A 16993-nucleotide genomic window follows, 5' to 3' on the forward strand; every position below is an offset into this window, starting at 1 on the left:
AAAATGCATCACTAAACGTCACTGGTCACGGTGAGTGGGCTGTATTAGTGAACAGCGCCTAGACCTCGTTCAGCGCTGCCTCGCCACACCGGGCGAGTTTCCTTCTCCATATGCGCCGTCATATGCACCGTCGGGCCTGCCCTAATCTTTGCCACATCAGTGGAAGAAAGACGCCAGCCCACTACACTATCAGATTCTTTCAGATACCAATAGATATTGAAGGCCAGTGCAAGCGTACAAAAATACTCGCGCGAACTATCGGATGACCTAGATGGCTCACATAAGGCGCCCGAATATCAAAGAAGGAGAAGGAGGAGGAATAAAAGGCCTTTATTGAAACTGGTAGTGCCATATAGCCTTTATCATCATCAGGCTGGTCGAAATCCGTAGTCCGGGACGTCATTAGTCGATGCAGCCACCCGAGCACGCTGAACCAGAGTGTGCTATGCGGAGCTACTGAGTAGGGTCGTCTCCAAATCTTCAGTGGTGGGGTAGACATTGACTCGCGCAACTTGCTGTGTCACGAGTCAATGGAGCCTTAAACTAAGGGCTCAGCCCACAGTTCCTGAATTTATTATTTGACGCAGCACGAAATTCACAATCCCAGGAAGCATACGCAGACATTTCCGCAAACGTGTGCGCTCAAGCGTCAAAGTTAAAAGGGCGCATAGGTGAAGCACGGTCGTCTTATCAAAACACCACATCAAGCATGCACGTTTTGCGTGATACTCAAATCGCCCCATCAACACCGATCTATTGCCATTACAATAATCCGCAAAAACGCCTAGAAGAAACATTGCCATGGTAAATTGTACTTGCGGACGTCGTCACTTAGTCTTTTTATCAAAGGAGGCCAAACTGTTGCTCCCTCAAGCCAAAGACTCTGTTCCCGCGTGAATGTCCCGAGTGCATTGTATACAGGTGCGCACGCACTACTGACCACGTTGTATGAAGTCGTACACTTCATGTTTCTGTAAATATTGGTGGCAAAAATGTCAAGACAGCTGTCGCGTATTTTTTCGTCACACTGAAAACGCTGGAGGTAACCACAAGAGTCGTACTCACAAACGTAAGCGTGCTAAGATTGACTGTATTTCGCGTAACACAGCCTCTGTCGTCATGCCAGTGAGCTGCTTCACCCTCTCAACGAGTGCAGCGCTTAAGCGCACTTTCTTAAGAGCATCGGCGCCTTCCTTGTCGCTCCTGTGAGCGCCCGACATCACGAACTCTGCCGCCTGGTTCTTGAGGTGAATGTTCCTCGCCAGTATCTCATCCACCTCTCTCATTTCCTCGGGTTCATCAGCCTCCTCGGAAATCCAGAGCTTGTTCAGGGTGTAGTTAGTCTTCAAACCACGTAGGATCGTTTCCAGCTCGTTTGTGGAGAGAACGCCGGCACAGTCACATAGTTCCACGGAAATCAGCGTGTTGTTCACTTCAAAGAGTTCCGAGAGGGACGCCGCGATTTCGGGCGTCACCAAGTGCACGGACGTGAGGAGCGCAATGACGGAACTGTTCTTCTTCAAGGCATCCAAGACGACGAGAAGCTGAGGCTCTTCCCAGATATCTATATGCTTGCGGTTCTCAATTCGCCGTAATGTTCTCGTATATTTCACTGAGGAGGCGATGCCTTCCGCAAGCTCACTGAATGAGTCATCAAGGTTGACGGAAACGAAACTAAGCTTTTCGAGCTTCTTCTGCACGCCCACGGCCAGAAAAAGCTCCCACAAAATTTTTTTGTCGACCGAGGAGGTGATGCTGATAGAGAGTTGTGGAGGGCATGCACCTTCTCGGATTAACACAATGAGCTCCGGCAAAAGCTGCTCGGGCCAAACAATCTCGAGCCTTTCGAATACAAGAGCGTGCCATTTATGTGCCAAAAGCCAGCGTACTTTGTCCTTCTCCACGGGACACACGTCATTGAGGTTCACAAGCTGCAGCGTCAAGTTGGTTGCGAGCATCTCCGCAAAGACAATGAAGGTGTCTGAGGATAACTCCATCTCTCGTAGTCTGAACCTCCTGAGCGTGTCGTTTACTGCCAGGGCTTCGATGATAACTGCGACCCCTTCGTCGCCACCACAGTAGTTTCTCAAGTATAAGTTCCTCAACGTCTTGTTCTGTCGGATGAAGTCAGCGACTGCTCTAGCGAATCCGGTCCCGGTGTTATGACAGCTTAACTCCAGCGTGTGCAGGCTTCTAATTCTAAATGCCCCTGAGAGTGTTGTTCCGATATTATTGTTTTCGCAGTCAACAGAGACGCAGACTTTTTTCAAACAAGAAAATTCCCCAAGCCCGTCGAAAACAACTTCGAAATCAGCCATGGAAATCGAGAGTATAAAAAGCTCTCTGATGGGGGGCCCTATGTTCAACATTCGCCGAAGCACTGGAGCGTCCGTCTCCGAAATACTGGCATAACAGAGGTCAGCTCCGTGTTTCATATACGTGCTTGTCTGCCAATGTGTCTCGCGTCCTATCCATTCTAGTCCTAAACCCCACTCGAACAGCTTTTCGACTTCGTTTGTGTCGAAGTGAGTAGTACCTGCACCGGCCATGTTGACGTAACAGTAGTATTGTGACGTTGAACGCTGCGCCAACTTACAGGAAATAATTGTACCGTCTTTGCTGTAATCGGGCAGCAAGAGAGGGGGATATTTATAGGCCGTGATATTCCTCCTGTGGTCACTTTAAACTTTCAGCCGTGGGTTAGTTCTGGATATCATCTCCCATCATTGTGGGCCTTATGGTGCGCAGTTATCGTGAACCAATGAGTGGAAGAATTGGTGGGTGGTGAGGGTCCTCTGCAATTGCTGGGGTCCTAGTAACTGACACTGCAGTTTAGAATAGTCTTGAGAGTGGCCTACTTCAACAAGTTTCAGGGTGGATGAAGCCTATAAGTGAAAAAAACAGAAAGAGAAACATTTGTAGTAAAATATTTCGCTCGGAATGACAGAAAGTTAACGTAACTGGTCAGTATAAGTTAATAAAACACTCTGTTAATCCCTTCTAGCAATTGGCATGACACGACGGTGATACGCGTATTCAGACTTAGTTGAACAGATACTGTACATCTATATACGAGAGTTTGCACGATGCCTACTGGTGTTTGGCGAAGATCACACCGCTTAATATGACGCGACGCACGCCTTGTGGGCCCCATATACAGCTGCGATTTTTCAGGCAAGGCGATATTCAAAAACCCATTTTTTAGAAGTATAGCTGCCATAGGCGAGGCTTGAGCTAGAGCTCTCGCCTAAATAGGACTTTGACAAAATTACACTTTAGCAGAGCGCTGAATGCGACGGCCATAGCAACAGAGTATTGCAGGAGTAATCGAGGAGGCAACGAATTACTTCCCCCTACTACTTCCAGATGGTGACACTAGCTCGTGAACGAAGAGCACTGTGAGTGGAAGCTGTAAAACATAAAAGGCGTGTCCAGATACATCAGGTTGAATCTAGGGCAGTGCAGCGCACACCAGCTACCACTGCTCTTCGTAAGGGGATAGGTTCAATTCCCTTCAAAGGGAGTTTTTATCGGGTTTTTTTTTTACCATCCGATCGGCTCAATTCGCTGACCCATTTCCGTAACAGGAATACGTCACGGAGCCATTCTACTAGATGTATGGTGGTGACCAGTGTAGCTGGCGGGTACCTTTCCGTCTCTGCTTTTTTGGGCGTTATTAAGAAGCACGGTGCTGGTGGTATATCTAATGTGCGGTTGAACCATGCCTTTCCTACTCATCTACACAGCGTGTAGTTGGGTGGGAACGTAATGTTTAAGCCGAATCTATTCAGCTCGTAGATTGGAGTGACGTGGCGAAACTCGTATCTCTCCAGTGAATCTTTTTGCACCTAATATGGTAGTGCGCTTCGTGAGTAGTGCGCCCACTTCTGACCAATCGACGCTCGAAATGATGATGCCATCATGTGACGCCACGATGGCATGAAAGGTTCTGCGATTTGTGACGTCATTACGACGTTTTTAGGGGACTTCAATGCTCAGTAGGAAGTATCAGTACACGTGGGTTCTTTTTTAAAGGAACTGTGCCCCGCGCGGAAACATTGTTCTGATTGTGGCGCGAATGATGAGAAATTTCATCACATCGGTGGCAGCAGGCATGTTTTTGTCAAATAAACAAAGAATTACAATTCTAATGAGATGTTGAAAGTTGAATATAAACGGCCGCCAGCATCACTAAACAGCAATATATATGGTCAATCTACTTGCATAGGACTAGGAATCCCGGCAGACCGGCTCTTTTGCTTAAAAACAAACATGTATAAGTTGAAATTGTTTCACGAAAGCTTGAGGTCGCTCTAGATTCCGCCAGAAAATAACTTCTGGCTTTTTTTTTTGCTGACGTGTTCGAAGAGGCACCTGGTGGCGAAGCTGGTGGTGTCTTCGCTTGCCTGCATGCCTGCCTGCACATGGCGGAGGAACGCGAGCATGGCGTCCCTCCTCCCCTCTCATAAGAACAACAAAGTGTGCGCGTGCCATAAACTATACGCTACGGTATCTGTTTTCTTGATAAACAAAACGCCTGCAAAAGCACATAATAATTCAGTTGTCGACTTTCTTTGACAGTGATATCGTCATCCCCTCCACCGATCAGTGCTATGGGCATTCCTTCCACCGATAGAAGAACAGTGAGCACAGATCGAAGAATTCCGTTTTAAATACTTCTACAAACTTTCTGGAGAAACTGCTCTCTGGCTAGACACTTCACTTGATGCGATTTTTATAGGCCCTTCTCAAAAAAGGGCGCCCCTAGCGCCACAGACGCGAACTAGTCTACCGCTATTGCGAGCGCACTGCAGCAGACAACGCCGGCTCTGTGTCCCAGCGACACTGATGCACGTTTCTTGCAGCGCACGCAGACACCTCTTGCGTTTCTTCACGACACGGTCTGCGTTGGGAGGGCAAGCCAATGAGAGGCTCTTGCAGGCCGGATTCATGCATTGCCAGTCATAACAAGCCAAACAGCTCGTCCAACTCGTTGATGGGTACAAAATATTTCTCACTGTGCAGCTGAAGCAGCTCAGAAAGTTTATCGGAGAGTACTAGGAGCTGGTTCAAGCTAGAAAGCAGTGCGATTGTTGTGGATGATACGGAGAACAAGCCGCCAACACAAATATCACAGCACTCATGCATTTGACGACTCTGCTTCTATGCCCGCATGATGGCGCTAGCTAACCCACGCTCCTTGCAAAGCGAAACTGACGAAAAGCTCACAGTCAGGTGGCGTATTTCTGAAAAGGGTCCATTGCGACACAAAACATATAAGCAGCGAATAGTGGTAGATAGTATCTTTAAAGGGCCAGTAAACGGGCGCCGGCTCGCCAAATCGTAGCGTAGACCGCGGCGATCACATTTCCCGAATACTAAAGCGCTGTACAGAGCAGTCTCTCCATGTCGAAAAAATATCCCGCTTCTGTTTCCTTCACCTAACGAATCTTCCTCGTACGTGCACAGTCATGATAGCTTGGCCTGTATGGACATCTTTAGGTACCATTGAGCTGTTCTATTGGTGCTTTGCCCTAAACAGGGCCTCGTTTCTGTGGTGATGCTGTTTCGGCCACACGGTCCTCATCTTTATTTTCCTGTGCTGCCTTCTGCTGTTTTGTAGAGCCCAAGACTTCTGGAAGAAGCGCAAAAGCCTCCAACATAACATGGCCTCTGAGATTGTAGGCACGCGGCATGATTTTCAGTTACGGGCCCGCCATCTCGGAGGCCACGGAAATAAAGAGGCGTCTTGCTACTTCACCGCTAGGGAAGACGAGCTCCTCTACCGGGAACTGCGTCTTCTCACCGCACCGCCATATACCGTGCTCATGTCGGGTATGCCCTGTTCGACAGTGGGCTGTGTGCCAATGACGTTTCGCTGACGTCGTTTCACGTTGCCAAAGTGGGCGGAGTTACGACGACGGGTTACGCCTTTACCTTCCCCGTTGTCGGAAAGGATAGCGAGGCCTCCGAACACAAGAAACCTGCGGCAGCAGACGTTCAAATCCTTTTCATTCCTCTTTACCCCCATCCCTCGTGAGCTACTGTTGAGGTATCGCACTCTGATGCAGACAGTTACGGGGCTCACTTACGGAGATCACATACGCAGAAGAAAAGAAGACCCCTGTAACTTCCTTATCATATAGCACCCAGTCGAAACATTTTGGCGTCATCGTGTTCGTCAAGCAAAAGTGGGCATATTTCTCTTCATAACAATTTTATTACCTCGGGGTTGTTTACTAGATCTTTAAAAGGACACGGACACAAGACTTCGCCTGTAGGATAGATATCCGGGAACCTGCGTGCACCATATACTGAACCTTGAACAGAAATTATAGCTTAGGAGGTATTTTACATTAAGTTTCAAGAGAACGTGCCAAATAGAGGGCTACGTGTCGTGACTGATGACATTGACATGAAGCTGATCTCAGCTGCCGCATTCACGAAGTTTGCTCCAACAAGAGCAGTGACTGCGAAGAAGGCCCGAACGAGGGGAGAAGGAGATGGAGTGTATAACGAAACACCAGCAAGCGTTCCTGTTTTCAAACAGCAACGTTTGTTGCTTCCTTCAAAAAGGATTCCTTTCAAGACAGCTTTCCCACATATTGTGCAGGGGCACTTTCCGAAGGGGATCGGACGTGGGGCTTTCAGAAATGTGGCGTTGTTCTCTCAAGCATGGCTGAAATTAGGACGTCTATTCCGAAACATACATTTTTTTGTTCCACATTGTAGCTCTCTGAAGCTCGAAATGGCCATGGGCCCTTCAAGAGGTGGTCAAACGGAGCTGTTCATAGTGCGTGGTGGCTTGATCCATTTAATTAATACTTGTACGTGTCTTCACGCCCATTGCGCATGATGGCAAAACGATGTTCCGAAAGGTGGTGACCACTATAATCCTGGCCGAAGAGCTTGCCAAGACAAATCAACAGAAACAAAAACATTGGAAGATGTCTGTAGTATTGATGGCAGAAAAATGTCGTGCTTAGTCGTCGTGAGCGCAGAAGTTATTGATGTGCGCAGGTTTTGCATGGAGATCTAGAGGCGCTAGACGCAAGAAAATGGATCTGAAACAGTAGGCGAATATTAAGAAGAGGGGTTCGCCATCTCCATCTATTGATTGATATGTCGAGTTTAACATCCCAAAACCTCCTTATGATTATGAGAGACGCCGAAGTGTAGGGCTCCGAAAATTTTGACCACCTGCGGTCCTTTAACGTGCACCTAAACTTGAGCCAATGGGCCTACTGCATTTTCGCCTTCTTCGAAAATGCCACCGCTGCGGCCGGGATTCGATCCCGCGACCGGCGGGTCAGCAGCCTAGCACCTTAGCCCACCACGGTGGGGCAGGGGTTTACAACCTCAGCCAGCAAACGGAGTGTGCAGCCAATAAAACGTCGATCTCGGCTACAGAGCAGGCAAGTTTTGGTCGGAGCTACGGTCGAAGGCCGAGAGCCACGATGGGCACGGGGAATACCTATTCTTCAGCGTATGGCTAGGAGGCGAGTGCTGCTTTCAGATGATGTAGTCTCGCGACGATGTAATTGAACGAAGTATTATACGCAGTGGTGCGAATCCCCACACAACTTCGAAAAGATCTCGCAAAGATGAAAAGTGCGGACTCTTCAGTAGTTCCTATTGATGACACGCCGAAACTGCTAAGACACGGAGAAGTACGAGCAACTGTCCCATGGTCTCAGCCATCGCGGAGCTAGACCACTTTGTGGACTTGTCAATACACGAAAGCAAATAAGTGCAGGAATCATGTCGCAACGTGCATCAGGGGGAAGGAATTTCCCCTATAACTCGGGGTGCCGTAGAATCTTAATACGCTGACGTCTGATATGCGCCTGTATCAGACGTCCTTACATCGGTAAAGAATTTTGAGACCACTCCTGATCCGGAACTGTTGGAAGAGCAAATCGCATATTAGTCATCACAAAAGACAAGTACAGGTGTTGGCTGCGGTCGTACTTAAAGAAGGCGCAGTACTGGCACCCACTTGTAACTCTTAACTCCAATCCGTGCTCGCCGACCCACTGGAGTACGTGTGAACCATCTGCAATGCACCACCGTTTTGCTCAGAAACAAGTGCAGTAATGTTACCTTCTTTCTAATTGGATATTTCGTTGACAGGCCATATTTAGCGAAGACGCCCACGACGAATCCCACATTCAACGTGCCACAAGGAGTGCTTCCGTAGCTGTGAGACAATGATGAAAAATAGAAGAGATCTCACGGTCCTCGTGGTGACTACAATTCGAAGTAAACCACCTTTGGGAATTACGTTGGAAAGACACAACGAGGAAAAAGGTCGATACGATTTGTTGCCCTGGAGCTGTTCTGGCATCTTCATCTTGACTTGCCAAATGCCCCGTTTTCTTCGCGATCCAGCCAATGCCTGCTGCAAGATTCATGGTCGCCAGCTGACATGATGTCGCTGCATGGGAGAGGTCGACCACCGCCACACACGCAACGTCGGCACCCTGAATGTTTGGAAGCGAGCCAAGGAAAGTCAAAGTGCAACGGAGACCTGTAGCAACCACCTCGATAAAGCCAGTGCCACCACTCCGTAAAGTTCGGACGCTCGACAAGACGATTCGGGGCGTACAAAGAACAAATCCCCGCGGAACATTCATACGCCGCCCGCCAGAGACAATTTCGGTATGCTGGTCATGGTACATCACAGTAATGGCCGAGTGTAAGATGATAGCGCCCTTGCAGGGGGAGAACGAAAACGAAAGAACATCCGGCCCGCAGCAAGGGCTTTGTCTCCTGGTTCTCACTTATTCCTTCACATCGGTTATGGTTTAGCGTTAGCGCGATAGCGGGGGAAAATCATACAGCGCTACCATGCTCCGAAAGTTGGGAACAGCGCCTTCTATTTTACAGCGGGCTAGCGTTTACGTTTTGAACTTTGACCATGACCCCATGTAGCGGAGAGCCAGAAATAGTGAAAAGACGATATCGAGAGAATGCTCTCCTGACTCGCATACAGAAATGTCAGTACTTCTCAGTAATAACAGCAAATAAAAATGAACCATGCAGCGAAACTGACAAACTACATACCGCCGACGTATTTGCACGCGTATATAATTCTTGCACGCGTAGATACAATGAATGATAATCTGACGAGTGTCATTACGGAGTGTGCAGTGGAAGTTGGAGGCAGGGTAGTTAGACAGGACACTGGCAAGCTTTCCCAGGAAACGAAGAACCTAATTAAGAAGCGCCAAATGATGAAAGTCTCAAGTACAACAGACAAAATAGAACTGGCAGAACTTTCGAAGTTGATTAATAGGCGTAAGGTATGCGATGTATGAAGGTATAACATGGAGAGAATTGAATACGCTCTGAAAAACGGAGGAAGCGTCAAAGCAGTGAAGAGGAAACTTGGAATAGCCAAAAGTCGGATGTATGCACTAAGCTACAAAGAAGGCAAAATAACTACCAATATGAATAGGATAGTTAAAATAGCGGAGGAGTTTTACAGAGATCTGTACAGTAGCCGAGACAGCCACGACCTTAATACTATAAGAACTAGCAGTAACCCAGATGACACCCCACCAGTAATGATAGAAGAAGTCAGAAAAGCCTTGGAGAGCATGCAAAGCTGCTGGGGAGGATCAGGTAACATCAGATCTGCTGAAAGATGGAGGATAGATTGTGTTAGAAAAACTAGCCACCCTGTTTACGAGTTGTCTCCTGACGGGAAGAGTACCAGAGTCTTGGAAGACAGCTAACATCATCTTAATACATAAAAAAGGAGGTGACAAGGACTTGAAGAATTACAGGCCGATTAGCTTGCTCTTTGTAGTATACAAGCTATTTACAAAGGTAATTGCTAACAGAGTAAAGAAAACATTAAAATTCAATCAACCAAAGGAACAAGCAGGATTTCGAACAGGCTACTCAACAATTGACCACATTCATACTATCAATCAGGTAATAGAGAAATGCTCAGAGTATAACCGACCACTATACATAGTCTTCATAGATTACGAGAAGGCGTTTGATTCAGTAGAAATATCAGCCGTTATGCAGACACTGCGGAATCAGGGCGTAGATGAAGTATGTATAAACATTCTGGAACAAATCTACAGGGGATTAACTGCTACTACAGTGCTTCATAAAGAAAGCAACAGAACATCAATCAAGAAGGGTGTAAGGCAGGGGGACACAATCTCCCCAATGCTATTTACCGCGTGCTTACAGGAGGTTTTCAGAAACCTAGAATGGGAACAGGGATAAGAGTTAATGGAGAGTACCTTAGTAACCAGCGCTTCGCTGATGACATTGCATTGCTGAGTAACTCAGGGGACGAATTGCAACTCATGATTACGGAGTTAGACAAGGAGAGCAGAAAGGTGGGTCTTAAAATTAATCTGCAGAAAACGAAAGTATTGTACAACAACCTCAGAAAGGAGCAGCGCTTCGAGATAGGTAATAGTGCACTTGAAGTTGTAAAAGACTATGTCTACTTAGGGCAGGTAATAACCGCAGAGCTTAACCACGAGATTGAAGTAACAAGAAGAATAAGAATGGGGTGGAGCACAATCGGTAAGCACTCTCAAATTATGACAGGTAGATTGCCACTATCCCTCAAAAGGAAGGTATATAACAGCTGTATCTTGCCAGTACTTAGCTACGGAGCAGAAGTCTGGAGACTTACAAAGAGGGTTCAGCTTAAATTGAGGACGACGCAGTGAGCAATGGAAAGAAAAATGGTACGTGTAACCTTAAGAGACAAGAAAAGAGCAGAGTGGATTAGGGAACAAACGGGAGTTAAGGATATAACAGCTGAGATCAAGAAGAAGAAATGGAAGTGGGCCGGGCATGCAGCGCGTAGACAGGATAACCACTGGTCGTTAAGGGTAACTGGCTGGATTCCCAGAGAAGGCAAGCGGGTTAGGGGGAAACAGAAGCTTAGGTGGGCAGATGAGATTAAGGAGTTTGCCGGTATAAATTGGCCGCAGCAAGCACACGATCGAGTTGACTGGCGGAACAAGAGAGAGGCCTTTGTCCTGCAGGGGACGTAGTCAGGCTGATTATAATGATGATGATAATGATAATTCTTAGGCCGGAAAAGTCGAAATCGGGCGCGATCTAAAAAAAATCTAAGAAGTCTTGCAAAATACTTGGTCGACGATGCTGCCTGAAAGCAAGTGAAGCCAATTAACACAGTCATTGCCTGCGAACGAATTCACTGCATCCTTCAACAGTGACAGCGATTTCAGTTCGAAATGGGTGTCCGAAACAAGCCGCGAAAGTTTATGTACACTATACGTAAGCCACGACCACACGTAAAGCTAAGCCCCGCCGCGGTGGTCTAGTGGCTAAGGTACTCGGCTGCTGACCCGCAAAGCGCGGGTTCGAATCCCGGCTGCGGCGGCTGCATTTCCCATGGAGGCGGAAATGTTGTAGGCCCGTGTGCTCAGATTTGGGTGCACATTAAAGAACACCAGGTGGTCAAAATTTCCGGAGCCCTCCACTACGGCGTCTCTCATAATCATATCGTGGTTTTGGGACGTTAAACCTCACAAATCAATCAAATCAACGCGTAAAGCTAAACCTGAAAAATAGCGTGCGTATACGTAAACAATACGGCCTATAGTGCATTGCGCATGCGCATTACGATAATGTCATTGCTGTAAGCATGCTACTAGTATAAAATATAGCTAGGTTATAAATGTTATAGAATGACCACGCAACCAAAGCCCGGACGTTCACCCGTCCTAAAATAAAGTCGGAACGCGCGAGTGACGAGAGCGACCTGTTAGGTAAAACTACAGTAACTGTATTTGGTCCCTATAAGGTGCCATATACAGTTACTCTAGTTAAAACTGCATCGCCGCACCACCTGTTGTGGTGAGTGTGCATGGGCTTCCCTTTGTTTAAGCATCCATACTTTTCGTCTCGCTTGAATGGCACTACGTGATTACATATAGCGTTTCGTGCTATGCGTCGCGTTCTTATTCAATCCGTGACGCGCTCAATTCGACGGGGACACAGTGGTGACGAAATGTGCGTTCCTCGCTTTAAAGGGGCTCTGCAACACTTTTTGAGCATGGTCAGAAAGCGTGGCCGATCGGTAGTAGAGGCTCCCTACAACACGCGAGCCAAATATTGATTACATGTGGGCTTTAACCATAGAGTTTCTCAATATCAACTAGAGGGCACTTTGGCGCTGCGATCGTTCAGCGACCTTGGGAATGATGGGTAGTACACACATGTGCCTAGTCTTCGTACTTGAAGGTGGCGAATCGTACTTGCGGCTTCGTTTATTGCTGTGTTTCGATTTCGTTTTGAAAGAAAGGTTCAACCCTTTTGAACTTCGTGACCCAATTTGGAAAGGTAGTTAAAAAAATAGGGTGGTGAAGCGCAATCGCTAAACATTTGCTGATTTTTGTTTCGTGTGAAAACAGCTTCAAGCCACACGAACACACACAGAGCCAAGAGCAGGCCTGAAGTACGAAGTTTAGACAGATGTGTGTACTACCCACCGTTCCCATGCTCGCTGAAGCGCTGTGCATAGCAGCTCCCTTATTCACTAGCGCCAGAGTTCCATCTAGTGTATAAATTGGGAAACTCTATGGGTTTAACGTCCCAAAACCACCATATGATTATGAGAGACGCCGTAGTGGAGGGCTCCAGAAATTTCGACCACCTGAGGTTAACGTGCACCCAAATCTGAGCACATTGACCTAAAGCATTTCCGCCTCCATTGGAAATGCAGCCGCCACAGCCGGGATTCGATCCCGTGACCGGCGGGTCAGCAGCCGAGTAGCTTAGCCAATACACCACCGCAGCGGGGCCGCCAGCCGAATATAACAACGCTGCACAAGGCCTAGAATTCACAATAAATTATCAAAGTCAGCTAAACATTGCTTTCTCTTCTCTCGAGAAATCACGGAATAAGCCCAAAAATCACTGGTAGTAACCCATCTCTAGGCCATTGGCTCATTTGAACATGGCGTGCTCGGTCAATACAGAAATTGCCGCGGGAGGCCGCAACCTGTCCACGCGTGCGCGCACGATCACACCGAGAAAGACACGCATTCGGAGAAAAAACAGAAAAAGTACTCAAGGTCACGAAGCACGTGTGATGTTTTTCTTTGCGCCTACCATCCCTCCCGGCTTAGCTTCCAGCGCTTTCGTCGGAACGAGAGAAGATGGAATGCAATTGCAGCATGCGACGAATCTTTGTAACTCCACTCGCACTGAATATACGTATTTTTTAAATTTTTTGCGCTGTTTATTTCGTGAGACACTAAGCTCTTCCGGAGAGTTTATTCCAATGTCACGTGATAAACTGTTTCAGAGCCCCTTCAAAGACAACGCAAAGCAGCGTTTGACGCGGTAGTAATTTCGCAGTTCTGGTATCGGTGTTTACGTATGCTTCGTTGGTAGGGTCACAGGCTAAGTGCTTTCTCGCCACTAATTAATTTATTGGAAAGAGAAAAATACGTATAAAATATATGTAGGCAATCAATATCAAAGCGTGCGTGTTTGACTGTTCTTAGGTTCCTATGCTTGGATATTTTTTTGCCTTCACACGCATGCGTTGATATTGATCGCCCGCAGGTATATTCTTCTCTTTGCAATAAATCTTTCACGTTAAAGAACCCAGGTGGTCGAAATTTTGGGAGCCCTCTACTACGGCGTCTATCATAATCATATGGTGGTTTCGGGACGTTGAACTCCACATATCAATCAATCAATAAATAAATATTTCAGTTTGGCAAAAGCACATGTCTTGTGTTTCTTGGTCCGCTAAAACCACAGTTATACCACACACTTCACCGCGCCCTCGTCGAATTGAGCGGGTCGCGGATCCAAGAAAGATAGCGATGCGCATAGCGCAAAAGGATACATGTAATCACTCGGTCCGCCGCAAGCGAGGAAACAGATATGGGAAAATGAAAAGACGCGCATGCACACTCACCACGTCAGATGGCACGGCGATGCAGTTTCATCAGATTTCGGTCGCTTTCACACGCCGACGTATTCTGCAGACGGGTGTAGACACGCCTGTTCTACTTTACAAGTATGCAGTCGCACAGTGAAACTGCCATTTAAACACGTGTATGCCTGTCGGAAAGATAAGAATAGAAGCTCGTGTATACAGCCCACAGTTATCAAGTGATTCTTCTTACGCGCAATCCAAGCATTCGTTGCATACATATATTTTTCTTGCATCTTGCTTCCATATGAAAGCGTCAAATCACCGTGTAGTCAAACTGTGCACCGCCATCGCCGAAGCACCATGAGCGACGATTAGAGCATAGGGATGTCTGTTAACGTCGCTTGAACCGTAGAGTTTCCTAAAATTAACTAGAAAAGACTGTAGCACTGCAATCGTTCAGCAACCATGGGAATTTGTGTATGCCATAGATTAGCCTAGTATTCGTGCTTGTGGGCAGCGCATACACTTGTTTATTGCTGCATTGTGGTTTTGTTTCGAAGGAAAGAATAAACCGTTTTCCGCTTCGTTACCCGATTTGAAGTGGTGAGCCTAAAAGATGGAATGGTGAAGCGTAAGTGCCGAACAATTGCCGATAGTTGTTTCGTGACAAAGCAGCTTCAATCCACGCGAAGCCAGAACGAACGTGAAGTACGAAGACTAGCCAATTTCATGTGACTCATAATACCCATGCTTGCTGAAGCGTCATTTGCTGCAGCTGCCACAGAAACTAGCGCCAGAGTTCCCTCTAGTGTATATTTAGGAAACTATGATTTGAACTAGTTGGAACGCCGAGGAGCATCATTTACCGAAGATCAGCGCGTTCTTTCACCACGGGTCCACAAATCTTCCGTTGTATGGCGTGCACTATGAATAACGAATCTTCAGTGCTGCCAACACGTGGGTCTTTCGATATCCGCAGACACCCCACGTGCGGATACGGCGTGAGCTGCTTGAGCGCCAAATTCAATGCACATTTTCTTGTCTAAATCTTTCATCCCTTCACTCGTTTTGGCCCCAAGATATCCTTCACGGAACGCTATATCGAAACCCATGCTGTATAGTATACCATCAACCGATGACTGAAGCACTACGATTCCTCGCGGTTGCATCTACCCGATCCACTAATTTCACCTGACGCATGCGCATGGAGTGTCGGAGGTTATCGACGGTTAAGAGCAGGCCTCCGATTGGTTAACAAATTCCAGCTTTCGGTGGCTGCCGTACCGTGGCGCCACCACAGCGGAAACGTTGCAAATACGTGTACTCATGTGACCCAGAGAGCTATGAAGCAAATTTAAGGATGCGTTTCGGTGCCGCAATAGTCGGCTGTTAACCTTACCCTTTCGTATCTTGAACAACTGAACAAAGTGTGCTATATTTGACGAATGCATGTGCATGGAAACATGCAGTTAGGTTGGTGCATTCAACATTTCGTGGCCTTATGTTGCAATATAAAAAATAAGAAAACGTTCAGTCAATAGGCCCGCAACTGCAGCGCACACGTGTCTTGGTAATATCGTCGCACCTTTCTCGGTGTGACATGAACACGTCAACGAACCAGCTTGCACATTGCCCTCAGGCCCACCATATTCAATGACATTAATAAATTAGTCCTGATTGGCACAAAGGCATCCGAGGCCACTGAGAGACATTCAATTTCAATAAAACTGAAGTTGTCCTAGAGACCGAGGGAGTCGGGATAAATTTCTAAGACCAATTAGACTTAGGGAATGTGAAATTAGACGCAATCTCAATGAATTTACCTCACTCGTGCCTGAAATCGAGGCCGTCGTATAATTTAGCCCTTTATGACGTAGACTTAGTCCTGCATTACAAGTTGCGGCTTGGTAACGCGAGTCGCTGTCCGATCATAGGGGTGCGGCCCCATCCATTGGTCCACCCACACAAGTCCATGTTGCAACTAAGGTATATCAAACGTAACTTCGAAGCGTCATAGTGTAGTGGACGTTATGCACATGGTGTTGAATTTTCACAAATATGTTGACCCGTACTAAAACGCTTGCCTACATGTCATACAGTTTGGCAAAGTGACCTAATCGCTTGCCGAGGGTTCCCACAATGCGTCGGATCTGTGTTACATTATTCTCCAATTAACCTTTAGCATAAGAAGACGGCCTTAGCGCTCAAAACGATGCAAAACACAATTTGAAATCAGTGCCAAGTTTCACACTCACCTATTGCGGGCTTTTCAGGCAACAGTCACCGAGGTTTCCCGGTGCAACAAGGCTTTGAAGCCGCTGTGTATCAAGCACAAACCACGAATGAGAATGGACCACCGACGGAAGTGCTTTGGTAGCAGCCGTGACTGTGTCAAACTTCAAAAGAGATGATGCTTCCTTGATCGAGATCATGCGAGTTCAGCGCGTGTTGGGAGTCTGGAATCTTAATCAGAAAAGAAAGGGGGCGGAGATTAGAGGGGCGCGATGCTTGAGATGACGAGAAGATGCTCAAAAGATAGCATTGCGGACTATAGTTGCTATAGCATAAATAGCTGTCTGTCTTCACTATTCTTCACTTTTTCCCCGTCAGTGAACGTTAAAGGCGCATTCACAACGAGGGCAGAACACGCGAACGGGCAAGTGAATTTTCGAAGCTGAGGTAGTTTCGCGAGTGCCTGTTCAGACCAATCGCGCTGCCTGCTCCACGAGGCAATCCACGGTAAACGTGTCGCCATCTTGCGGCACTACGCGATACGGCGCGCACGCGTCTCGGGCGCTGATTGACTACGGCCAACCTTTCTACGCTGAAAAAATTGGTCCGGGGGCGATCTCGAGAAGTGGCCGCGGAGATTCCGCTTTTGCGGATAATCCGCGTGCGCTTTCCGGATCCGCACTGGGTGCGAACGTGCCCTGAAGAAAAGACGCTATTTCTGCAGCCCGTTTCGGGAACGCAGCTCAGCCTCTGCAGGGAAATCGTGTCCAGCATTCGCGATGAATGGAAAGCAAATATTAATAGGGAGTGCTCGTGACACTGAAAAGTAAGTGCACATTTCACTGCACTCCTAATTAG

At 47.3% G+C, this 16993-nt stretch overlaps 1 protein-coding gene across 1 annotated transcript; it reads right to left on the reverse strand.

Moving 5' to 3' along the window:
- Window positions 1–516: 516 nt before the first annotated feature.
- LOC142771353 (uncharacterized) lies at window positions 517–16349 on the reverse strand. The gene is made up of 2 exons (XM_075872830.1): window positions 16159–16349; window positions 517–2885 (listed from the first exon to the last, which is right to left on the reverse strand). Exon 2 carries the CDS (start codon window positions 2547–2549, stop codon window positions 1062–1064), a length of 1488 nt encoding a protein of 495 aa, XP_075728945.1. The 5' UTR covers window positions 2550–2885; window positions 16159–16349; the 3' UTR covers window positions 517–1061.
- Between the last annotated feature and the right edge of the window lie 644 nt (window positions 16350–16993).

Source organism: Rhipicephalus microplus, chromosome 9, assembly GCF_043290135.1.
Source record: "Rhipicephalus microplus isolate Deutch F79 chromosome 9, USDA_Rmic, whole genome shotgun sequence".
In the NCBI taxonomy this organism is placed as follows: Eukaryota; Metazoa; Arthropoda; class Arachnida; order Ixodida; family Ixodidae; genus Rhipicephalus; species Rhipicephalus microplus.

What these genes read in the sequence shown, in the direction of transcription:
- LOC142771353 (XM_075872830.1), bottom strand. Translation starts at nt 2,549, where the DNA reads ATGGCCGGTGCAGGTACTACTCACTTCGACACAAACGAAGTCGAAAAG.